This window comes from Schistocerca americana, chromosome X (genome assembly GCF_021461395.2).
Source record: "Schistocerca americana isolate TAMUIC-IGC-003095 chromosome X, iqSchAmer2.1, whole genome shotgun sequence".
NCBI lineage: Eukaryota > Metazoa > Arthropoda > Insecta > Orthoptera > Acrididae > Schistocerca > Schistocerca americana.
The window spans coordinates 783,521,393-783,547,454 of NC_060130.1; the positions used below are offsets into that span (position 1 = coordinate 783,521,393).

The following is a 26,062-nucleotide window of genomic DNA, read 5'->3' on the forward strand; positions in this document are numbered from 1 at the left end:
TATCTATGTAGACTCAGCTATAAAAGACTGGCAAAACAATGACAATAAACATTAAAAACAATAAACATTTTAGAACTGTCATGACAGTCGTAACACTATGTTACGTTCTGACGGTTAAGTCTTACATGCAGGCAACGAGACTGACGTATAACTGCCCACTCATCAACTTTTCAGCTTAAGCTACTTTTCAATAATTCAAAGCTAATGATATTCAAGGGAAAGCAACCAGTCTGTAACATGATTGTAACTAATAATGACATAATCCAACAGGCCAGAAATTCATCTGTTTATAATGTTTGGTTGCTTATGATTAAGATGAGAATCTGAGGAATATATTAGATAATTCACAGTTGACATATGACACTTTGAACACACTGATTACCTACAAAACAAGAAAAGACACACAAATGAAATTATATACAGTGATGGAAGTGCCTTTGATGTATGTTTGTGAGAATTAAGCTCTAAAGAAGAAGAAGAACAAGAACAAGAAGAAGAAGACAGGTATTGCAACAACAAAAATGAAGTTCCCTTGTCGAGCGGCTGGATATAGCGTCAGAGACGAAATAAGAAATGAAAACATCAGACACTACGGTCGCAGGTTCGAATCCTGCCTCGGGCAGTGTGTGATGTCTTTAGGTTAGTTAGGTTTAAGTAGTTCTAAGTTCTAGGGGACTGATGAACTCAGAAGTTAAGTCCCATAGTGCTCAGAGCCATTTGAACCATTTTTTGAAAACATCAGACTAGGGTTAAAGATACTTAACGTACTTTAAAAGACACTTTCCAAAAACTGAAGCGCGCTATCAAGTAGAAACGCCCTGGAATATTGACTGACGCCATCACTCTGTTGCAGGATAATGACATCTTTCTAAGGTTGATTCGACTACGCTATAGAAGTTTCACTGGGAAGCTCTTAGACATCCTCCATACAGTCCTGATCTCTCCTCATGCGATTTTGATATTTTTGGAGCTCTGAAAACGTCATTCGAGCCCAATGATTTGCTTCGGAAGAAGAGGCGCTTGCCTGGTGCAATCACAGTTCCGTGGGCAACCACAGACATTTTTCCACGAAGGCATTGACCATCTTGTGGGATAAATGTATCAGCAGTTATGGCGATTACTTTTGTGATGCCCCCTTATATTACGTGTCATCCTAACCCTTCATAAGAATTCAAGGTGTAACAGCAAGATGAGACTGCATCTTAAGAGGATTTTTACTGATTATGCAAGCGTAGAATAAGTTCTAAAATGGTTCAAATGGCTCTGAGCACTATGGGACTCAACATCTTAGGTCATAAGTCCCCTAGAACTTAGAACTACTTAAACCTAACTAACCTAAGGACATCACACACACCCATACCCGAGGCAGGATTCGAACCTGCGACCGTAGCAGTCCCGCGGTTCCGGACTGCAGCGCCAGAACCGCACGGCCACCGCGGCCGGCAGAATAAGTTCTCTTTCAGTTAGGATCGTCTCACTATCATTACGACCGTTGTTGCAAACTGCACTGGCCCGACGCCTCTCAAAACAACAACAGGTGGCAGACCGTTGTTGCAGACGGTTGACGCTAGAGTGTGCTGTGAGTCAGCATTGAAGTTTCACCCCTGGGCGCGAATTTTAGGCATATTCAGATGGTGGACGAATACTTTATGAAGTAACATTTTTAAGATGCTTTCTGCTTTGTCAACCTTATTATCGCTATGAATGTATCTTTTTCCCTGTTTTACAATAAAAGTGATTTACTGTGCTAATTTTTATAGGACTGGGTCTTCATGTTTTATATTCTCTTCTTTTCGGGTGCCACAGATTTACTTTTTGAAAAAAGAAAATATACCGGTAGATCAATACTTTTTGGACTTACTTTATGGCCACTTTTCGCTCTGTCAGACAGTAAAGCAAATGCCCTCATCTTCTCCCACTAATCGGTTTTTCTCTTTTCATTCATGTATGGTTCAAATGGCTCTGAGCACTATGGGACTCAACTGCTGAGGTCATTAGTCCCCTAGAACTTAGAACTAGTTAAACCTAACTAACCTAAGGACATCACAAACATCCATGCCCGAGGCAGGATTCGAACCTGCGACCGTAGCGGTCTTGCGGTTCCAGACTGCAGCGCCTTTAACCGCACGGCCACTTTGGCCGGCTTTCATTCATGTAACTTTCTTTTTCCGTATCTTCATTAATTGTGTTTCACCGCGTTCCTTTTTCTCTCACTCTTCCCCCCCTTCTGTTATGTCCGTTGTTGCTAGCCTTCATGGTTTAAATCTGCCTCCTGTAATTTGGATCTACTGTTGTACTTCTCATGAACTAATGTAAACAGGTCTTTTTCTATGTTAAAAAATGACGTAATTCCTCCAGCTGTATTAAGGTGTTGATTTTATTGGCAACTAGTTTCGATGTTGTTACATCATCATCTTCAGGCCCATACTTGTTGAAAGTAACCGTATGTGTTAGACATAGCCGGCCAGAGTGGCCGAGCGGTTCTACGCGCTGCAGTCTGGAACCGCGAGACCGCTACGATAGCAGGTTCGAATCCTGCCTCGGGCATGGATGTGTGTAATGTCCTTAGGTTAGTTAGGTTTAAGTAGTTCTAAGTTCTAGGGGACTGATGACCTCAGATGTTAAGTCCCATAGCGCTCAGAGCCATTTGTTAGACATACGGTTAGACATACGGTTACTATCAACAAATATGGGCCTCAAGATGATGTTGTAACAACATCGAAACTAGTTACCAATAAAACCAACACCTTAATACAGCTGGAGGAATTACGTCATTTTTTAACTTATATTACGCCAGCCGACGTCCCAAGTCGTCCGTTTTAATTATGGATATACGAAGGTTTTTTTTCTTTCTGTACTCTACCAATTACTGCAAATGGTTCAAATGGCTCTGAGCACTATGGGACTCAACTGCTGAGGTCATTAGTCCCCTAGAACTTAGAACTAGTTAAACCTAACTAACCTAAGGACATCACAAACATCCATGCCCGAGGCAGGATTCGAACCTGCGACCGTAGTGGTCTTGCGGTTCCAGACTGCAGCGCCTTTAACCGCACGGCCACTTCGGCCGGCTCCAATTACTGCACATTTTATGATAATGTATATTAGTTGTGATTTGTAATATGCTTATTGTACTGAAAGTAATGAAAATACGCAGAATAATTTGGTTAGATGTAAGAAATTGCCCGATAGCCGTAAAATTGCCAGGATAAATAAAATAATGAATGTAGGGTTACATATAGTCACTTCCAACTAGGAACGTTAATGTGAAGATAGTAACATGAGTGATGTTTTCGTGGCATGGAGAGTACTAGCGTAAGTGTTGTCGTTGCAGACGTACAACGCCGACGCTCAGACGGGCGAGTCTTCGGCGTGTGCGACGGCGCTGCTGTGCGGAGTGAAGGCGAACCGAGAGACGGTGGGGCTGGACGCGCGCGCGCGCTTCGAGGACTGCCCGTCCAGCCACACGTCGCGCGTGCCGTCGCTGCTCTACTGGGCCCAACACAAAGGTCAGCCAAATATCATGCATTCAGCTGGCCAATTCGACTAATATAATATATTAACGTTGTTCATGACTAGGTCATTACGCTTTATTTACCACCTCAGTCACCTTCAGTCAGCGACCATGAAACTTGTGGTATCAGTCCTTCTCTGCATAATTTATCCTTGAATGTGACCCATTTTTCTGAACGATGAATGACTTGGCAGATGGTTCAAATGGCTCTGAGCACTATGGGACTTAACATCTATGGTCATCAGTCCCCTAGAACTTAGAACTACTTAAACCTAACTAACCTAAGGACATCACACAATACCCAGTCATCACGAGGCAGAGAAAATCCCTGACCCCGCCGGAGTCCCGGGCGCGGGAAGCGAGAACGCTACCGCACGACCACGAGCTGCGGACTGACTTGGCAGAGAACTTGGATGTACACTGATCAGCCATACTTGATTACCACCTACATAATGTCCGGTATATGCACCTTTGGCACGGATAACAGAGATGACGGGTCGCGGGCCGGCCGGAGTGGCCGTACGGTTCTAGGCGCTACAGTCTGGAGCCGAGCGACCGCTACGGTCGCAGGTTCGAATCCTGCCTCGGGCATGGATGTGTGTGATGTCCTTAGGTTAGTTAGGTTTAATTAGTTCTAAGTTCTAGGGGACTGATGACCTCAGAAGTTAAGTCCCATAGTGCTCAGAGCCATTTGAACCATTTGATTTGAACGGGTCGCGGCATGGAAGCAATGGGGCCTTGGTAGGTCGCCGGAGGGAATTGGCACCACATCTTCACACACGAATCATCTAATTCCCATAAATTCCGGGTAGGGGAGGGGGGGGGAGCTATGCACTCCGACGCCACGTTCAATCACATCAGAGATGTGTTCGATCGGGTTCAGATCTGGCGAGTTGGGAGGAAAGCATACCAATCAGAACTCGCCACTGTGTTCCTCGAACCACCTCAGGCAAATGCCAGGATGGTTCCTTTGAAAGGGCACGGCCGGTTTCCTTCCCCAGCCTTCCCTAATCCGAACTTATGCTCCGTCGCTAATGACCTCATTGTAGATGGGACATTAAACACTAATCTTCTCCTCCTCCTCCCCCTCTTGCTGAAAAATGCCATTGCCATCGGGAAACATGATCGTCAGTAAAGGGTGTACGTGGTCTGCAACCAGTGTATTATACTCCTTGGCTGTCATGGTGACTTGCACGAGCTCCAGCGGACCCATGGATGCACACGCGTACGTTCCCTGGGGCAGAATGCAGCCGCCGCCAGCTGTTCCCCTGGAAAACGACGGATTCGTTCCCTCCGAATGGCATGATTAAGAATGTACCGGGATTTTTCAGACTATGCAATGCTCTGACACTGCGCCAACGTCCGGTGCCGATTGTCACATGCCAATGTCATGGCGTTAACACTGGCACATGAATGGGTGGACGGCTGCAGAGTTCCATCGTTGGTAGTGTTTGGTGCACTGATTGTACAGACACACTTGTACTCTGCCCAGCACTACAGTCTGATGTTAGTTCCATCACATTTCACCGCCTGTCCTGTTTCACCAGTCTGCCCAGCCTACGACGTCCGACATCTGTAATGAGGGGTGGCCGTCCAACCGCACGGCGTCTGGACCTTGTTTCACCTTGGTTTTGCCACGTGTAGAAAACACTCATCACAGCACTCCTCGAACGCCATCCTCTGGATCACGGGGTCCCACGTTCGATTCCCGGCCGGGTCGGGGATTTTCTCCGCCCACGGACTGGGTGTTTTTGTTGTCCCCATCATCTCATCATCATCCGGGAAGTGACGAGATTAGAACTGGAAAGATTGGGGACTTGTACGGGCGTTGATGACCTCGAGGTTGAGCGCCCCACAAACCAACATAATCATCATCCTTGAACACGCGACAAGTCGCGCAGTTTCCGAAATGCTCGTGCCGAACCTCTGGGACATCACAATCTGCCCTCGGTCAAACTAAGATAGATTGTAATCCTGCGACATTCTGTTCACGGACAGCTCGCTCACTGATATCACATGCATCGTGTGTGTGTCTGACTAGCAGTCATTCCCCGCCAGGTGACTATGCTATAGCCTGGACGGGTTATGTCGATAGTAGGTCGGTGGTCATAATGTTCTGGCTGATCGGTGTACGTGTCTGCATTTAGGCTGTCCAGCAAACGTTCCACCTAGTAAATCAGCTCTTCCTCTTTCTGGAAATGCCTTCTATGCAATAGTTTTTTCATTTGAGGGAAGATTAAGAAAACACTAGGTGTCATATCATCAGAACACCCAGGCAAAATCTTATAGCCGAAAGAAGCGTCCCGTGCGGAATGAGTTGGAGCGTGGAACGTGGAGCAAAACTACCCTTTTGAGGGAAGGGCCAAAAAGCCGAGCGTAGTGAACTTGCCTGTGAAAGGCAAAGGTCTTAGTTCAAATCCCAGTTGGGCATAGAGTTTTACTTTGCCATGAAGTTTCAGTCTCTTTGAGAGCTTCCCATGGTACTTCCTCCTGACAGTAGGCTAGCTAATGGAATGTGCCATATGCCATAGACCATTTAAAAGATTTTTTTCACGGACTGGGCGGCCCCTCCCGCCGGAGGTTCGAGTCCTCCCTCGGGCATGGGTGCGTGTGTTGTTCTTAGTATAAGTTAGTTTAAGTAGTGTGTAAGTCTAGGGACCCATGACCTAAGCAGTTAGGTCCCTTAGGAACTCACACACATTTGAACACACATATTTTGAACATGTAGAAAACATGTGGGGCGAGTCAGTTTACAGGATATGTATACATGAATAGTTTCAGTGGGTGGCTACATGCTGGCCATTTATAAGTTTTTAAATTTAACATTAATGAACGAAACAGTTTTCCGTCCTTCTCGTAGAACTGCACTTAAAACTTTTTTGTACCTTACCAGTTTTTACATAAAATTTCGTATATCAAATACAAGGGGTTGGTTGCTCAGAGGAAATGATTTTCCGTTAGATATTTTATGTTATTGGGCAAAAGATGCTTATTGAGTCTCCTTTCTGAGTCACTGGTAGCTTTAACAATGAGTAATGTAGGACATTTCTTCATCTAGCGTTGTATGTATAGACAAGTATATGCTGTCCTAGGAAACCGTTCACTTTGCGTCCTAGATACAGCCATGGAGAAAACATCAGATCGTAAAATATGGGACGTGTTTGTGTGATGCCTGCATGACGCACAGAAAAAGCAGCCAACTCACTGATGTGTACACATATTAAGGTACCACATATAAAATATCTGCACATATACCCGTTACACCCTGTACATTTAGTTAAAATGCGTCACTCCTTGATATGGAGCATACAATATGATCGCAAGTGAACACCAAATATTATTCGCATTGTTCCATGTTTTGCAATCAATGCTTACTTTCTAAGTAATAAGTAACACTAGAAAATTTTTTCGTTAAGATATTAGTCAGTGAAATTGAGCAAAATATGTTAGGAGGCTGATTTGTTTGTTTCCAAAGCTAGCAATTATGCAAAGAGCAGTTGAACACAATTGTTTGAACAGATCAGTAATGCGCTTCTTCTAATTCAAGTTTTCATCAGTACGTAAACTCTAAAATTTTGAACATTCTACCTGGTTTACCGACTCCTGTTTATGTATTACATCAATTGTGACATCTGTCTGTTATACTGAGCTGAATATATTTGTTTCCTCAAAATTGAGAGTGAGCGCCTTTTGACAGAACCACTTAATAATTCTTTGAAAAACATTATTAATAAAATTTTCCATCGTTTCCTCTCTTTTGAGATTTATTTAGCACAGCATTGTCTGCAAAAGGTACCAATTCTTTTTTATGACTGTTAAGTGAAAGGTCTTTCACATGTGTTAGGAATGGGAGTGGACCTCGTCAAGATATTTCGGTAGATCCTCCTGAGATGGTTTTCTCCATACGAGAGTAATTTGTCAGCACCGAACCATGGTGGTCCCAAAAATAACCGTTCTATCTTGCCTGATGATAGTGGGGTCTTCCATTTTTCGGCGGTTATGAATCTGCATGCTTCGTCTACTTGCGTTGGTTCTTTGTTTTTGGGTCATAGTGATAAATCCGGCCTTCGTCGAATGTGATAAGGGGGCTAAAAAGTCGTCTGGTTTGGACTGCACTGTTACAACATTTCCACAGTTGTCTCGGCTCGGCGAGCTTAATGGGTGTGAGCAGTCGTGGAACCCAGCGGCCAGCCCATTTTTTCATGTTTAAATGTCGTGCAAGGTGCTGAAAACTGATCCGTGGATAATTTTTACTTCTTCGTCTATCGCCTCGTCTTTGATGGTCTGTCACTCCATTGATCGTCATTCAAACTTCTTTGACAACACTGGAAGCGTCTGAGCAACCTAATCACTATGTTATAATGGGTTGGTGAATACCTCCCGTTTCTCTAGTAGTTTAATAAACACAACAGACACACATGACTCATGCTTTAGTCATCAATAATTTATTCTTCTTAACTATTTACAATAGTCTGTCAACGCTGGGGTAACTTTTCGATTCAACGACTGTAGAAATCACGTGGTTTTGAGACGAAGAACACGTCTAGCCATGTTCGGAGTGTATTTTTATCCGGCAAGGAAGTTGCTTGAAGGCTGTTCGGTAGAGAAAGGGAAAGGTGGAAAACTGAGGGTGCAAGATTAGGTGAAAAAGGTGGACGTGGAATGATTTCCCAATCCAACTCCTCTGTAGTATTTTTGATCAGTCAAGCAGAATGTGGACGGGCGTTATCGTGGAGTAGCATCACTTTACGTAGTCTTCCTGGTCGTTGTTCTTGGATTGCGTCTGTAGGACGTCTCTGTTGTTGACAATACATGTCATATGTGATGGTTATACCTCGGGGCAGCAGTTAGTAGTACAACACACCGTCGCTGTTCCACCACTTGCATAACATCATCTTTTGTGGATGCGCGCAGGTCTGTGTAATGGGAGTTGTTGCTTTGTTTGGGCTCAACCGTTCCCCTCTTTTCCTTCTGTTAGCATAAAGACACCATTTCTCGTCACCAGTAACGATGCAAAACAGGAATGGTCGGTGTTGTTCACCAGCCAATTGGTGATGAACAGGCAGAGACGAACATATGTCCACCCAATGACCTTTGTGATTTTGGCTTAGAGCGTGTGGTGTATATACACCCGATTTTTTGAATCCTCCCCATTTTATGCAAATACCGCACAATGGTGGAATGATCAGAGTTCATCACATTTCCCAGCTCTCGAGTACACTATTGTCGATCATTGTGGATGAATGAGGTTAAACCATGTTCATCAAATCCCGAAGGTCTTTCTGAACGTGGAGAGTCACTAATGTCAAAACGATGCCTCTTCAAACGAGAAAACCATTTTCTTGCCGTGCTCTGTCTGGTGGCATACACGCCTATGTTTCTGGCTATCTCCACTGCTGTCACCCTCTATTGAACTCAAAAATAAGAATGACTCGAAATGCTCGATTTCTCCAGTTTGCACTGCATTTCCTAGCGTCCATAGCTCCGCTCGCTATGTATACTCCAATATCAACTGTGAACTACAAATAATAAATGACAATCGCTAAATAAAACCATAGCAACCAGAATACCAATATGCAAAACTTAACTACTGCGAACTTATGCACCAACCTAATATGATGGTGCGTTGTATTCGCACACTTCCATCAACTCAACATGGACTGTTACACTGTTGTTTCCCTTCAAAAGTAAAAAAGCGAATTTGCGTACGATGCTCCACTTGATAAATGGACTGTGTCATTTTTCGTTTTTACTTCTCTAGCGGCGCGCTAAGGCGTTGTGGTACGGGAATTCCAATGTGTATCAGGACTGCAGACACGTACCTGTAAAAAAACGAAATGTTAATAATTCAACTTTACAATTACGAGATGACAATTGTACCTTATGGCTACAGCTCCTATAACGATCGTGTACAAACAAGTACACCCTAAGACAAAAAAAAAGAAGACGTACCAGGGAGGAATTATCAAATGGGACTGAAACCGGTAGCGTGATATACATGCACAGACAAACAAATGATTACAGTTTCAGAAAAACTGAATGACGTATTCAAGAGAAAGAAGTCCGTAAACTGAGAAAGTCAATAGCGCATTGGTCTGCCACTGGTCCTTATGCAAGCAATTATTCGGCTTTATATTGAATGACAGGGTTATTGAATGTCATCGTGAGGATTATCGTATCAAATTCTTTCCAATTGGAGAGCTATATAGCCAAATTCGCAAGATGGTTAGAGGGCCCTGCCCATATTGGTACAAATGGCTCTGAGCACTATGGGACTTAACATCTGAGGTCATCAGTCCCCTAGAACTTAGAATTACTAACCTAAAGACATCACACACAACCATGCCCGAGGCAGAATTCGAACCTGCGACCATAGCGGTCACGCGGTTCCAGACCGAAGCGCCTAGAACCGCTCGGCCACATCGGCCGGCTGCCCATAATGCTCCAAACTTTCTCAACTGGAGAGAGATCTGACAACCTTACAGGCAAATACAAAGACAAGCAGTACAAACTCTCACGGACTGCGGTTGGGCATTATCTTGCTGAAATGTAAGCCCAGGATGTCTTACCACTGGAGAGAGATCTGGCAACCTTGCTGGCAAATACGAAGACAAGCAGTAGAAACTCTCACAGAGTGCGGTTGGGCGTTATCTTGCTGAAATGTAAGCCCAGAATGGCTTACCACTGGAGAGAGATCTGGCAACCTTGCTGGCAAATACGAAGACAAGCAGTAGAAACTCTCACAGAGTGCGATTGGGTGTTATATTGCTGAAATGTAAGCCCAGAATGGCTTACCACTGGAGAGAGATCTGGCAACATTGCTGGCAAATACGAAGACAAGCAGTAGAAACTCTCACAGAGTGTGGTTGGGCATTATCTTGCTGAAATGTAAGCCCAGGATGGCTTACTACTGGAGAGAGATCTGGCAACATTGCTGGCAAATACGAAGACAAGCAGTAGAAACTCTCTGACAACATTGCTGGCAAATACGAAGACAAGCAGTAGAAACTCTCACAGAGTGCGGTTGTGCATTATCTTGCTGAAATGTTAGCCCAGGATGGCTTACCACTATAGAGAGGTCTAGCAACCTTGCTGGCAAATACGAAGACAAGCAGTAGAAACTCTCACAGAGTGCGGTTGGGCATTATCTTGCTGAAATGTAAGCCCAGGATGGCTTACCAAGAAGGATTACTAAACAAGGCGTAGAATATCGTCGACGTGCCTCTGGACTGTAAGGGTACCGCGGATGACAGCCAAAGTTGGCCTATTATGACCCCAGACCATAACTGCTGGTTGTCGGCACGTGTGACCTGCGACAGTCACATTTGTATGACACCGCAACTCAGGGTGTCTCCGGACACCTCTTCGGTCTGACATCTCATTGAATGGAGTAGAAATGTGTTCTGTGATGTCAAAACGAAATTAGCCCAGATGATCGGCGAAGATGAGTCTGGAGACACCCCAGGCATTTGTGTGGCACCAACATGAATGTCTCCATTCATCCAAGCAGACAACCAGGAGTGATGGTCAGGGGTGCCATTTCTTTTCATAGCAAGACCCTTTGGTATCATCCGCAGCATCCTTACAGCACAGTCGTGCGTGACAAATTCTATGACCCGTTTTGTTGCCCATCATATCAAGCCATTCTGGGTTTACATTTTAGGAAGATAATGCCCACCTGCAAGCAGTGAGAGTTTCTACCGCCTGTCTTCGTTCTTGCTAAACCCTACCTTGCCCAGCAAGGTCACCGGTTCTCTAGCTAATTGAAAACATTTGGAGCATTATGCACATGTTTCTCCAACTATCTCGGGATTTTGGCGATCTAAGTCGCCAGCTGGGCAGAATTTGGCACTATATCCCTGAGGAGGACATCTATAAATCAGTGCCAAACCAAATAACTGTTTGCATACGGGCGAGAGATGGACCAATGCGCTATTGACTTGCTCAATTTGTGAAGCTCTTTCTGCTGAATAAGTCATCCAATTTCATTGAAATTGTAATCATTTATTTGTCTGTACATGTACATCACATCTATAGATTTCCGTCGGATTTGGGTAATTCCTTCGTGGTGCGTCACTTTTTCTGTTTTAGAGTGTACTTCAGCCATGCCAACAAGTAGCTTTGTTGGGCCACTAACATTAATGGACAGAATAAATTACTCTCACGGAAAGAAATGAAGGGACTAGAAAAATTCTAGTGCATCTAGATTACTGAATATATTTCTACGGCTACCTCACGCGTAGATTGGTGATCTAACGTGTCCACGCTCTACCAAAATAGCAGACGTATATGGCCAGAAAAGTCTGTGAGGCAATCTTATCAGTTGAGTTTCCAAAGTAGAGGATTTTTGGCACATTCCCTTAATGTATTCGCCATATGCTACTTAACCAAGGGATTCTGAAATGCAGAGTTGATTGTACGGGTGTTATGGTCATTCCAGCACGAAGGCGTAATAGACTGTTCTCAGCACTCTGCATTCCCGTCTCTGTAGCCCAGGTTACTAACGAACCCTAATGCAGTAGAGCTCGGCGCTGCTGTAGGTGGGTCGAGAACTGAAAGTGAAAAGAAAATTTCATCGCCACTATTTGGTCAGTAAGGAATGGAGAACCGGTGGCGTAAATGTTTTAATTATGAAACTTATAAGCAATGTCCTACGCTAAATTGCGAACATTATCGCAGTGTCTCGTAAAGTGAGGGCATATAACCCTTTTGATGATCTGTTCTTCCGATGAGGACATTAAGTCTGGCACCCCGTTGTTTAAGAGGAACGGAATGTGCTTGAGCATCGCTTCCAGCTCTCTGCCATCTTCCATATTGTCAACGACAACATTAAAACAGGACTCTACTAGAATCATTCGTTGTAGTAATCTACTCTGTACAGCTGAACTATCGAGTCGGTGATGTAATTATTATTATTACCACCATAGTGAGTGGCCTTATTGGAGCAGTCACTGGGTGTGGATTTGGAGCGGCATGTGGTCTGCATAGCGCTCTCCCTGTCGTTGTCGGTTTTCGTGACGGGGGTTGCTACTTCTCAGTCAGGTAGCTACTCTATTGACCCCATTGCTGGGTGCACCCAAACTGCCGACAGCACTCGGCGGACCCAAATGGTCACTCATCCAAGTGCTAGCCAAGTCCGATAGCGCTTAACTTCGGTGAGCTGACGGTAACCGGTGTTACCACTGCGGCAAGGCCGTTGTCACAATGGAGCTTACTACTGCATAACTATTTGGCCAGCCTTTTCCCCTCGTTATATGAAACGCTTATAGGTTCTGAAATGATGTTGTGGACTTGAACCTTCGCATTGCCACCTTCCCGTATTTCATTACGGAGCGACATTTGCCATTCAACCAGAGAATATGTTGTCTCTTATGCTGTTATTAGGTTTGGGGGCAAATTAAATCAGCAGAGCGATGGATCATGTTTCTGACGTTGTCCGCCCAGTCATGTACTCTGCCACGGTCCCCGAATTTTGCCAGTCGACTGTAAAGAGTCCAGCTTCCTCCGATGAACAACTGTTCTAACCGATTCTTTTCAGAGACTGCTATTTCTGTGGGTGTAACCAGACTGCGAAGTATTAACTCGAACGTAGATCTATTCTAACACCCGAATGAGCAGTTTTGCAAGGTCAAGTAAACAAATGGAAAGCTCTGTTGCAGAGAAGGCCACTATTGTGAAACTGAGAACAACGGTTCGTCTACGTTCATGATGAATGTCCTCTGCTAAGGTAATACTCTTGAGCTCTGTGCGTGGGACGTGTTTTTGAAGTCCCACAACGAACCGCTTGAGAGTGAGGTCGCAAGTTCAGTCTTTAGAAAGGCTCATTTGAAAGTATTGTGTCAACTATTATGACTCGAAAACTATTAGCTGCTACTGACAAACATGTGCATCAAAAGGGAAACACAAAATGAATATCCCGGCGATACAAAGATCAACCTTGTATGGGATGTATGTATTACACTTCACAATATAGACATGGTTGACATTCAAGAAATGTTCAAAACAAACCATTAATTTGTAACATGAACCATGAATGAAAAATGGCGCACTGCAGTGATCACAAATGTTTTCACCATCTACATCGAAGGCAAACTCCTTCGTAGTTACGAACCGTGAAGGACGTCCAGCTTGGCATCCACTCTTAAGGAATGCATGTAGAATCATATTGCTGTAACGGGGTGATGAGAACTGGTGGAATGTGATGGCATGCAACCGAATGCCAAACAGTCTATCGTGCTTGTCGTGAAACTGGCTATCCTTCACGACGTAGCTGCAGATAAGGCGATAATATGTTTTATAGGACGGAAAAAACAAACATTCAGAGATTGAATTTTTCCATTGATTCCAGGTGGTATGAACTGCAATCCCACACACTTTCCAGGGATGATATTTTGCTCTGAAGGAGTCTGATTTTTATACCCAGTCCTGGTATCAATCAAAAGCAAGTTATTTAGACCAGCTACTGGCCAAAAGCAGTTCTCATATCACAATTATAATTCTCTTGCGCCGATTTTCCCACTCTTGCTTGCTGTGACGTAAATATTCCCTACTGCCCTTGCAAGATGAATCACACGAGAAAGGATCTTAGGGGGCAGAGCACCTCCAGCTTCTCGCAGCACAGTAAAGAAATAACTTTCCAGCCAATTCACCATCCAGATGAACAGTCGACATAATTGTATGCGAATGGGTTAAAGGATTGGCCTTTGAGCTTGATACAGTTCTCTTGGTACCTCTAATATCCAAGGGCTCCTTTCATATGTATTTCTTCTTCAAATCGCGGTTAGTCGGAGTCGGAAATAAATTCCTTACTGAACAATTGGATAAGTCCGTTTATCTCATCTTCAAATTTTAAGAACGATTCTGCAGTTTGCAGTGCATCGTCAAAAGGACGCTTTGCTTGAAATTTCGTGATCTACGTCTTCCAATTCTGTGGCACTGTTTGAAATTCGCAAACATCCACTGGTTCCCTTGAAATCACTGTAATTTTCATAAATTAAGGATAATTTCAGAATGTGGTGCCACACAACGTGGCACTACACAAAACTGGCGCTAATAGCATACGCACATAGGAAACACACACGACACAGATCTGTAAGTTCACGGTATTGGTGATAAGTTGAGAAAACCGTCCCGAAATACATGTGCTACAAAACGCCACTGTTTCCTGCGCATGTACCCCGACATCAATATGGGATATGATCACCATGCACACGTACACAGGCCGCACAACGGGTTGGCATAATGTGGATCAGGTGGTCGAGCAGCTGCTGGGGTATAGCCTTCCATTCTTGCACCAGTGCATGTCGGACATCCTGAAGTATCCTAGGGGTTTGAAGACGTGCGGCGATACGTCGACCGAGAGCATCACAGACATGCTCGATGGGGTTTAGGTCTGGAGAACAGGAAGGCGACTACATTCGCATGATATCTTCTGTTGCAAGGTACTCCCCCACGATGACAGCTCGGTGGGGCCGTGCGTTATCATCCATCAGGAGGAAGGTGTGACCCACAGAACCCCTGAAAAGGCAGACATACTGGCGCAAAATGGCTTCCCGATTCACCTGACCTGTTACAGGTCCTCTGTGGAAGACACGCAGGGGTGTACGCGCACCAATCATAATCCCACCCCACACCATCAAACCACGACCTCCATACAGGTCCCTTTCAAGGACATTAATGGGTTGGTATCTGGTTCCTGGTCCACACCAGATGAAAACCCGGCGAGAATCACTGTCCAGACTATACCTGGACTCGTCCGTGAACACAACATGAAACCACTGTTCTAATGACCATGTGCTGTGTTCTTGACACCAGGCTTTACGGGCTCTCCTGTGACCAGGGGTCAGTGGAATGCACCTTACAGGTCTCCGGGCGAAAAAACCATGTCTGTTCAGTCGTCTGTAGACTGCGTGTCTGGAGACAACTGTTCCAGTGGCTGCGGTAAGGTCCCGAGCAAGGCTACCTGCAGTAATCCGTGGCCGTCTGCGGGCACTGATGGTGAGATATCGGTCTTCTTGTGGTGTTGTACACTATGGACGTCCGGTACTGTAGCGCCTGGACACGTTTACAGTCTGCTGGAATCGTTGCCATAATCTTGAGATCACACTTTGTGGCCCACGGAGGGCCCGTGCGACGACCTGCTGTGTTTGACGAGCCTCCAGTCGCCCTAGTATTCTACCCCTCATAACGTCATCAATATGTGTTCTTTGAGCCATTTTCAACACACAGTCACCATTACCATGTCTGAAAACGTCTGCACACTTACTCGCTGCACCGTACTATGACATGCACCAACACACCTCTGCGTATGTGTACTGCTGCCAGCGTCACCGTGCGACGACCGTAGATCAAATGCACCGCATAGTCATACCCCGAGGTGATTTAAACCCGCAAACCGCCCACCACAGTGTTGTTTCACCATGCATCAGCATTATCCTTAATTTATGAGCATGAGTGGACATGGCGCGCAATCTCATGTGCATAACGTAGTGGGTCACTGCACATCCTGTAAACTGTATCGAGCATCCACGAAACGTGCAGACACCAGTTTTTGTAACAAGTGCGCCTTGTCCTCCCTTGAATATCCGTAGTTTTTCTTATACGTTACAAGATCGTATTGCTGTGGACTTATTCACAATCAGTTCATAATGGTTTTCTTACTACTCTGCGGATGCCCTTCCATGTACGTAATGATTAGTACCCGCTACTTGGGCAACGACTGCCCTTTACTACGTCTCACTGGAGACAGTTTTTGTGGCTCCCTGTCGGACCAGGATGACGAACTACAGGATGACATCTCTATCAATATCACTTACACTTGTAAAGCACGTATCGTCATTATTGTACTCCTCATGTACATTGTCCCCACAGTCGAGCGTATGCGACACCATACATTCCACTGACTCATTTTGCAGAAATGCTAATATTTCATCTGCCACTTTTTTCTCATTCTACGAAATTCCTTGGGTTCCATTCTGACGAAATATCAACTATTGCAACTGTTGTAGATATAATGCAATATATTACGTGTTGTGTCTAGACAAGACAGCCTAGACACAATGAGAGGAAGCCGAAAGGCACGCGCTAAGCTAAAGCAGGATGGCGTGAGGTCTGAAACAGGATACGTAATGAATGCTATAAAGAAAAGTACGTAGCTTCTGGAATACTTAACTTTAATCCATCCTTTTGGTACATCTGGAGATTGTGGCGATACAAGTGAGACTCTTTAGATACATGCAATGTTACTAATGGCGCCTTGCTAGGTCGTAGCCATTGACTCAGCTGAAGGCTATTCTAACTATCTGCTCGGCAAAGGAGCGAGGCTTCGTCAGTGTAGTCGCTAGCAAAGTCGTCCGTACAACTGGGCGAGTGCTAGTCCGTATCTCGAGACCTGCCTTGCGGTGGCGCTCGGTCTGCGATCACACAGTGGCGACACGCGGGTCCGACATGTACTAATGGACCGCGGCCGATTTAAAACTACCACCTAGTAAGTGTGGTGTCTGGCGGTGACACCACATTACTTTTTTACCGTTGCCATTGCTCTGCTTCGTATTAATACCACTAGCACAGTAGCGCTGCTGTGAGTAACTCGTCGACCAAGCTGTTCAACAACGCTCCGTCCTCACCATTAGATACCTTCAGTCCTGCCCGCTGTTGCCATTAGCAGCAAATATTTTGGTTGCATGGTAGCCAATATGTGGGGCGTCAACTGTCGCAAACATCACTGACCTGTTGCGACCTCACACTCAAGGGGTTCCTTGCCAGACAGTACGGTGAGGTAGTCACTGAAGAAGAACAAACTAGGAAGTTCCTTAATATCCTGTGGGCTCTGTCAAGCGGACCATACGGTGATAGATATACAGAGTATATGTAGAACTTAGGAGACACATGAATAGCCACAGCAACTGTGGTTGATATGAGTGATACTGACGAACACAGAAACATCACCTTATGCTCTCTCAACACCAAGGTCGACTGTTAATATAGACTGCATAGTTTCTTAATAAAGGAGCGCCAGAATCTTTGTCGCTCTTTTCTTGTAGGCATACGCCTAATGATATTCCCCGAGCTAAGAGCTTTAGTTCTTCTAGACGGATTCGGAAAACTTTCATGTAGCACTAATGGATGGGAGCCAGGTATCGGTGGGGATTTTCTTAACCTATTCTCCTGGCGCTGGTGAGATGCGCCAGCCATTAGGGGCAGCAGCGGGGACTCTTTTCTTCTCCTTGAAAGCACTGACATTTATAAAGATGTTTTCACGTTCTTAGAACGAGAGTGCTCTGCCTTCTTACGGTGTTTCGGTGTCTGTCTTTCTTTGCCATTGACCTTCCGTGATAGTTCTTCAGTTCTTGCATGTTGTGTTACCGATGTAGCAGGAGCTGTATTTGCGCTATGTTACGGAGATGCTATAGCTATATCTCGCTGACTAACGTTTGCTGTAACTGTCAGTTTGGAAGCAAATGCGTGCAATGTACTACTTGTTCCCTTGTAAATGCATGTGCATGTACGGGTGCAGGTATTAGTGCAAGTCTCGACCAATCTGTTTTTTTAAGGGGAGCCAGAACAATGAAAATGACAAAATTAACGTTTTCTGTTTTTTTAATTATAAAATTATTTGGAGTTTTCTGAATAAAACAAATCAAGTTTCACCCTTCTAAGTGAATTCTAAGTGTGTTTTTTATCGCTGCAAAGTTGACGCGCCGCGTAAAAGGTTGTAACGACTTGGTGTGTCACCTCTGACGGCGCCGCTCGCTGGCTGCAAGCAGGGTATCTTTGCGGAATTAGACAGTGTTTTGTTTTCCAACGTTGTATGGCTAATGTGATCAGACGGGTTTACTCACCTACTAATTTGAGGGTTAAATGGAGTAGCGTTTACCGATATGAACGGTCATTTGTCACAAAGATAAACGCTATATCGTGTGTGTTGACTTGTGGAGTTTGCTTTGTGCTGTTTAGCCGTTCAATTTTGCGTATTTGACAAATTTTGCTCGTACCTGTAGCATTGAGCATATGAGGAGAGCAGTATGGGCATTATTTTTTAATACTGCATCAACAAATGAGCACCCACAAATGCACTGTGGGCCACAGGTGATAACTCAGGGTGTAAGTACCAACCAGGAAAGGAATATGCCCATAAAAACAGTTTGCCAAATGCTGTAATTGATGTAATTAAGCCCATATTCAAAGATTTCTTACAGCCAAGTTTATTGGAAAAGTGTTTACATGGGAAAACACAGAATTCAAATGAAAGTGCAAATAACTGAATTTGATTAGGATTCCCAAAAGAGTGTTTGTACAGATAAAAACATTGCATTTTGGAGTGTATGATGCAGTAGCAACATACAATGAAGGAAACATTATCAAATGTGATGTGCTGAAACGTTTAGGTTTCCAACCAGGACACAACACCATTTCCACAATGTGCCTAATTGATGAAGAAAGACTAAGAGGTGCAGGAAGATGAGACAAAAGCCGACAACATGCAGCAAAAGGGTAGAAAAGACCAGTTAAAGGGAAACTAACACTAAAAAGAAGAGGATGCTGATATCCATCATATGGGGCAGGAATGTATTAAAAAACTTTGGAAGCCATTTCCCATAACTTTAAAATTTTCATCTTTGAGGAACATTTTCTCAAAAACTGCTAACAGTATATCAATGAAATTTATACACGATATTGTTTACTTCTTTTCCTTCATTTTTATAACAAATTGTAACAAAAATATTGTATAATTCAAGAGTTACAGAAGAAAAAGTGCAAAATTTTAGAGAAAAAATAAGCATCTGTTTAAAAAAATTGTAAAACAAAAACCCATAAATATTTCTTACCATGGCATTATAACGTTGTAGAGAAATATTCACTGAACAAGTACTCCAAATTTCAGAGCAATATGTTTGATGGTTTTAGAAAAAATGTTCCTTCTATTTGCTAAAATTAACATGGAAGAGATGGATCATTCCGGTTCTCCTTAAGCATTAGGATTAGGTACAGGTTTCTTCAGTGCTATGGCAAACGAAGTCATTAGGCTTGGAAGCTGCATCGACTTCAACGCCCATCATGTTCACGGTAAGAGATTTTGCTAATTACTTCCAGTTTCTGAGTTTTCCACTCGGATGTGCATACATCGTATTCACTGAACCACACAGGACGGTCACACTGAAAGTTGAAGCACTTCGATGAGAATCTACACGGCGATTCTCTATCATGTGGTTATGGTCCGCATCTGCCACATGCCATAGCAGTGATCGGTTGTGAACTCAAACGCCTGATATTTGCAACACCGTGTTACAGTTGGTATAAAAGGTCGTATCTTAAGACGTATCCACCTTTCCTGTATTCGTGTAATGCTGTTTCATTTGAAGGTAAAATCAACGCAGGTGTCTCTACAGCACGCAGTCTACTGCTTTCATTATGTTTCTGATTCGTATTGCTCCTATTTATGACAGTTGGTCCTCCACGACTTTAACGCAGATGTCCATGATGTCATGGCATTCCACAACACACCTGCAGGAGTTGAATGTGTTGTGGAGTTCACAGGCAATCGGCGAGCCTCCTGATTTCTTCTTACTCAATACGTTTGCTGCTTGTTGGACAGTGGCAGTGTCTGCTAGCACAGTGCCATCACGAAGCCTTTTCAAAGCTCTGCTAGCCCTTCCAACTCTTTTTTTTAGTGATGAATTGATGAGGGGAGGGGGGGAGGCGTAAGCTTGTCTCAGCTAGCTTCTTCTTTCTTAGCAGCAACACCAAACTGATTATGTCAAAATGGTGCCCTATTACTACATTCTGCTTTTATTTTTATTTTAAGGCTGACGAAGAGGACTCCCTACCGAGCTCTTCTGGGGTCCCACTAATACTACTGGGAGTGTAAGATTGATCGTAGACTTCCATGGAATTCCTACGAGCAGCTAGGGATGTACAATCTGACTCAAGCAGCATCCCGTATTCACGAGCATCTCTTTTACATCTGAGGTGCGGTATGTGGCTCAGATGTTACCAACAACGACAGATTAACTAAACAGGTATCCACTCCATCGACATGTAGCACAGTTTGAGGCTGAGGTTTCTCTTGTAGAGGTTGGTTGTACCTGGGTGACAAAGGCAATATCTCCATTCCCTATTGCTCATGATTCCCTGTCGTTTCTAACAGTTGCCAACGACGCATGTTCATAGTTTACTGTTGTTGTAGGTGGGAGGCGATGGCGACTCCCAACTCGGGAACCCGGTTTCTTCAAACCCAAACTTATCCTGCGACCAGGCGCGGTTCGTAATTAAAGGTTCTGTGGCGGATCTGTCCCAAAATATGCATTACAAAATTTCTCAAAAATGCATTACAGAATTTAAATTACCAGAGCGCATTTCGTATATTTCCCACAAGGATTTAATAAATGGTGGTCACTGCTTTTGGAACTGTTGATATGTGATATCAAGCGATGTTTTCCGAACAGGCATTAGCAAGTCTTAAGGCTGTGCCTTGAAATGACGCTTAGTTCTATGTATGAGACGTTTCGGAGCGTGGCTTCCTTGGAGTACAGTTCTTAAGGACGTCCCGAAGGGTCTGGCGTATCAACCTCAGGGTGGCACACCAAACTGCACACAAATTTCACGTTCCGTTACTTACATCAAAAGGGAATGAACAGAGATGCTGAAACTTCGTTATCAAATCCCTGTTTTTGTGTATCTCTGATATGCTTGACTGTGTCATTAATTAAGGTTAAGTATTATTGTTTTTACAGTTTTTTACAAAGTCTTTTTTGTTTCTGCAATTGGCTATTCTATCCACCGTTGTAATAGATTTGTCTGTGTGCACTAGATTACGGTAACATAACTATCACCACCTAGCAATTGTTTCACGTTTGATTAGTGTAAAAAGCGCTAGAAATACGTACGTGAGTGAAGTATGTCCCGTTACTTTAGTTTCCTTGCTTGCTGACTACGGGTAACGTAAAAGTTTCTTTGGTTCAAATGGCTCTGAGCACTATGGGACTCAACATCTTAGGTCATAAGTCCCCTAGAACTTAGAACTACTTAAACCTAACTAACCTAAGGACATCACACACACCCATGCCCGAGGCAGGATTCGAACCTGCGACCGTAGCAGTCCCGCGGCTCCGGACTGCAGCGCCAGAACCGCTAGACCACCGAAAAGTTTCTTTCTGTGGGAATATTATGCATGGGTTAAGTGAGTTTTTGCAAATAACCGTGACATAACACGAGTTCGAAAACAGCACAATATGGGTTCAGTGGGTAATTTGTCAGGTAAAATTTAGGCACATGCGGTTAGGATGAAAGTAAAGGAACTTGGTGAGCGCAGACCCAACGTAACATGAATCAACAAAAGGAACTGTGAAAATACAGGAAAGGGTATACACTCAATTTTGAGAAAACAATGTACAATCCAGCTAAGTGGTTATGTGCGCTTCGGTGTGGCCGAGCGGTTATAGGCGCTTCAGTCTGGAACCGCGCGACCGCTACGCTCGCAGGTTCGAATCCTGCCTCGGGCATGGATGTGTGTGATGTCCTTAGGTTAGTTAGGTTTAAGTAGCTCTAAGTTCTATGGGACTGATGACCTCAGCTGTTAAGTCCCATAGTGCTCAGAGCCATTTGAACCACTTTTTTAATGTGCGGTTTATCACTGAAAATACATATTTTAGTAATGTTGTTGTTGTGGTCTTCAGTCCAGAGACTGGTTTGATGCAGCTCTCCATGATACTCTATACTGTGCAAGCCTCTTCATCTCCGAATAACTACTGCAACCTACATCCTTCAGAATCTGCTTGCTGTATTCATGTCTTGGGGTCCCTCTACGATTTTTACCCCCACGCTTCCTTCCAGTACTAAATTGGTGATCAGAATGTGTCCTACCAACAGATCCCTTCTCCTTGTCAGACTCTGCAAGAAATTTCTTTTCCCCAAATTCTATTCAGTACCTCCTCATTAGTCACGTAATCTACCCATTTAATCTTCAGCATTCTTCTGTAGCACAACATTTCAAAAGCTTATATTCTCTTCTTGTCTAAACTATTTATCGTTCATGTTTCACTTCCATACATGGCTACACTCCAGAGAAATACTTTCAGAAAAGACTTCGTGGCACTTAAATCTATACTCGATGTTAACAAATTTCTCTTCCTCAGAAACGCTTTTCTTGCCATTGCCAGTCTATATTTTATATCGTCTACGCGAAGGAACTTGCCCCCCTTCTTGCAGCGGTGTACCGCAGGTCTCTAGAAGAGCGTAGCGTTCCAAAGGATTGGAAAAGGGCAAAGGTCATCCCCGTTTTCAAGAAGGGACGTCGAACAGATGTGCAGAACTACAGACCTATATCTCTAACGTCGATCAGTTGCAGAATTTTGAAACACGTATTATGTTCGAGTATAATGACTTTTCTGGAGACTAAAACTCTACTCTGTAGCAATCAGCATGGGTTTCGTAAAAGACGATCGTGAGAAACCCGCTATTCGTCCACGAGACTCAGAGGGCCATAGACACCGGTTGCCAAGTAGATGCCGTGTTTCTTGACTTCCGCATGGCGTTTGATACTGTTCCCCATAGTCGTTTAATGAACAAAGAAGAGCATATGGACTATCAGACCAATTGTGTGATTGGATTGAAGAGTTCCTAGATAACAGAACGTAGCATGTCATTCGCAATGGAGAGAAGTCTTCCGAAGTAAGAGTGATCTCAGGTGTGCCGCAGGGGAGTGTCGCAGGACCGTTGCTATTCACAATATACATAAATGACCTTGTGGTTAACATCGGAAGTTCACTGAGGCTTTTTGCGGATGATGCTGTAGTATATCGAGAGGTTGTAACAATGGAAAATTGTACTGAAATGCAGGAGGATCTGCAACGAAATGACGCATGGTGCAGGGAATGGCAATTGAATCTCAATGTAGACAAGTGTAATATGCTGCGAATACATAGAAAGAAAGATCCCTTATCATTTAGCTACAATATAGCAGGTCAGCAACTGGAACCAGTCAATTCCATAAATTATCTGGGAGTAGGCATTAGGAGTGATTTAAAATGGAATGACTATATAAAATTAATCGTCGGTAAAGCAGATGCCAGACTTAGATTCACTGGAAGAATCCTAAGGAAATGCAATCCGAAAACAAAGGAAGTAGGTTACAGTACACTTGATGGCCACTGCTTGAATACTGCTCACCGGTGTGGGATCCGTACCAGATAGGGTTGATAGAAGAGGTAGAGAAGATCCAACGGAGAGCAGCGCGCTTCGTTACAGGATCATTTAGTAATCGCGTAAGCGTTAAGCCGTCGGCACAGACCGTGCATCCGAACGTTGAGCGTTGAGCGTGCCGAGTTTCTGACGTCATAGCGTGGAATAGCACGTTCGGGAGTCTTCCCGAACGTGCAAACTAATATCTGGCATGTCAGATATTCCGAGCGTGCGTCTCAGCGTTGACCAATGACATGGCACAACGCCACCTACGTTACACACATGCCGTCTCCCTTCAGTACAGAGTTGTGAGGCGCCATATTGGCGTTCATTTCAAGCCTATATGTATATATGCTGTTTCTGAGCACCAGCAAATTGAGAATTACTGAAAACCCGTTGTTAGTTGTGTGATTCGTTCCAATAAAATAATGAGACACATCATAGTCGTGACAAAAGAATTATTGTAACTTGCGTATTATGAGAGTAGGCTATTTGAAGGCAGCGACACACTGAAGATCCACCAAAAACGCATTGTTCGTAGTATAATTTGTTATAATTAAATTTCAATTAGTAACACAATTATCTACATTAACGTTTTTAGCCAGGCTTAATACATCTGGTTAGAGACGTGGAGGATATTATTGCTTTAGCGACGCCTGCACGGTAGCTCAACGTGTTCGGTCAGAGGGTAAAGTGCTCTCTGTAGTAAAAAAACTGAGTTAACAGATCAACTTTTCCAACATTCGTGTTTTTATTAGGTTCTCATACTTTATTATTAGTTTAATATAAGTATATACTATAATATTTGATGTTATGTAAATATAAGTTCACCTTTTTTTGAGGGGATGACTTTGTTCAGTTGGCTTAATCTACAGGACAGCTTGCGCTACTTGTATAAAGATATTTTGCTCCTTTTTATTTACACTTCGTAATTCACATGTTGCAAAGATTCTGCTACTGGGTAGGAACAGTGATCAAGTAAGACTGACATTGGGGCTTTACTAAAATATGGGAATGATGAAATAATGTTTATCTTATTCGGAGAAGTATTCCAAATTTGTACCGCACTGTTTGTAATGGAACTTTTATAAGCCTGTGTCCTTATTGATGGGACATGGTACTTTCCTTTTCGTGGACGATGAAGGAAATGTGCGTTTTAATAGATCTAACGTGGGATTTTTACCCGCGCCCGTTGAGTAAACAGTGTGATTTACGAACTAGAAACGTCCCTCAACTACCGCTGGAGTGCGTTGCGATCGCGTATACCACGTTGGGTCCCACGTACCGTATGCACAAGTCGCATCGTTCCTGAGCGTTCAGCAGCACGTTGAACTTGGCACACTCAACATTAACGTTCGACAGCACGGTCCGTGTGCCGACGGCTTTACGGAGATGACAGATAAACTCCAGTGGAAGACTCTGCAAGAGAGACGCTCAGTAGCTCGGTATGGGCTTTTGTTGAAGTTTCGAGAACATAATGACTAATAAATTTTCGTCTCCCTTTACTATCTTTATAATTTATTTTATTGCATCATACACTTCTTCAATCCCTTCATCATCTGCGGAGCTAGTTGGTATATTAACTTGTAGTATCGTGGTAGGTGTGGTCTTCGTGTCTATCTTGGCTACAGTAATGCGTCCACTAGACTGTTCGTAGTAGCTTATTCGCGTTCCTATTTTTTTATTCATTACTAAACCCACTCCTGCATTGCCGTTATTTGATTTTGAATTTATATCCCTGTATTCACCTGACCAGAAGTCTTGTTCCTCCTGCCACCGAACTTCACTAATTCCCACTATATCTACCTTCAAACTATCCATTTCCCATTTTAAATTTTCCAATCTACTTGCCCGATTAAGGGATCTGACATTCCACGCTTCGATCCGTAGAACGCCAGTTTTCTTTCTCCTGATAACGACGTCCTCCTGAGTAGTCCCCGCCCGGAGATCCGAATGGGGGACTATTTTACCTCCGGAATATTTTACCCAAGAGGACGCCATCATCATTTAACCATACAGTGAAGCTACACGCCCTCGGAAAAATTACAGCTGTAGTTTCCCCTTGCTTTCATCCGTTCGTAGTACTAGCACAGCAAGGCCGTTTTGGTTGATGTTGCAAGGCCAGATCTATCATCGAGACTGTTGCCCCTGCAACTACTGAAAAGGCTGTTGCCCTTCTTCAGGAACCACACGTTTGTCGGGCCTCTCAACAAATAACCCTCCGTTGTCGTTGCACCTACCGTACGACTATCTGTATTGCTGAGGCACGCAAGCCTTCCTACTGACGGCAGGGTCCATGGTCCATGGAGGGCATTTTTCTAATACACAAGTATAAATACGACAAATACGGTGTGTGAATAACCATGGCGG

At 43.9% G+C, this 26,062-nt stretch overlaps 1 protein-coding gene across 1 annotated transcript in view; it reads left to right on the top strand.

The window, feature by feature from the left end:
* Positions 1–26,062, top strand: part of LOC124556317 (alkaline phosphatase, tissue-nonspecific isozyme-like) — a 655,606-nt gene that overhangs the window by 257,117 nt on the left and 372,427 nt on the right. The window contains exon 3 of the mRNA XM_047130289.1: positions 3,335–3,509. Within this exon, the coding sequence (XP_046986245.1) occupies positions 3,335–3,509 (175 nt within the window). The remainder of the gene's footprint in view (positions 1–3,334; positions 3,510–26,062) is intronic.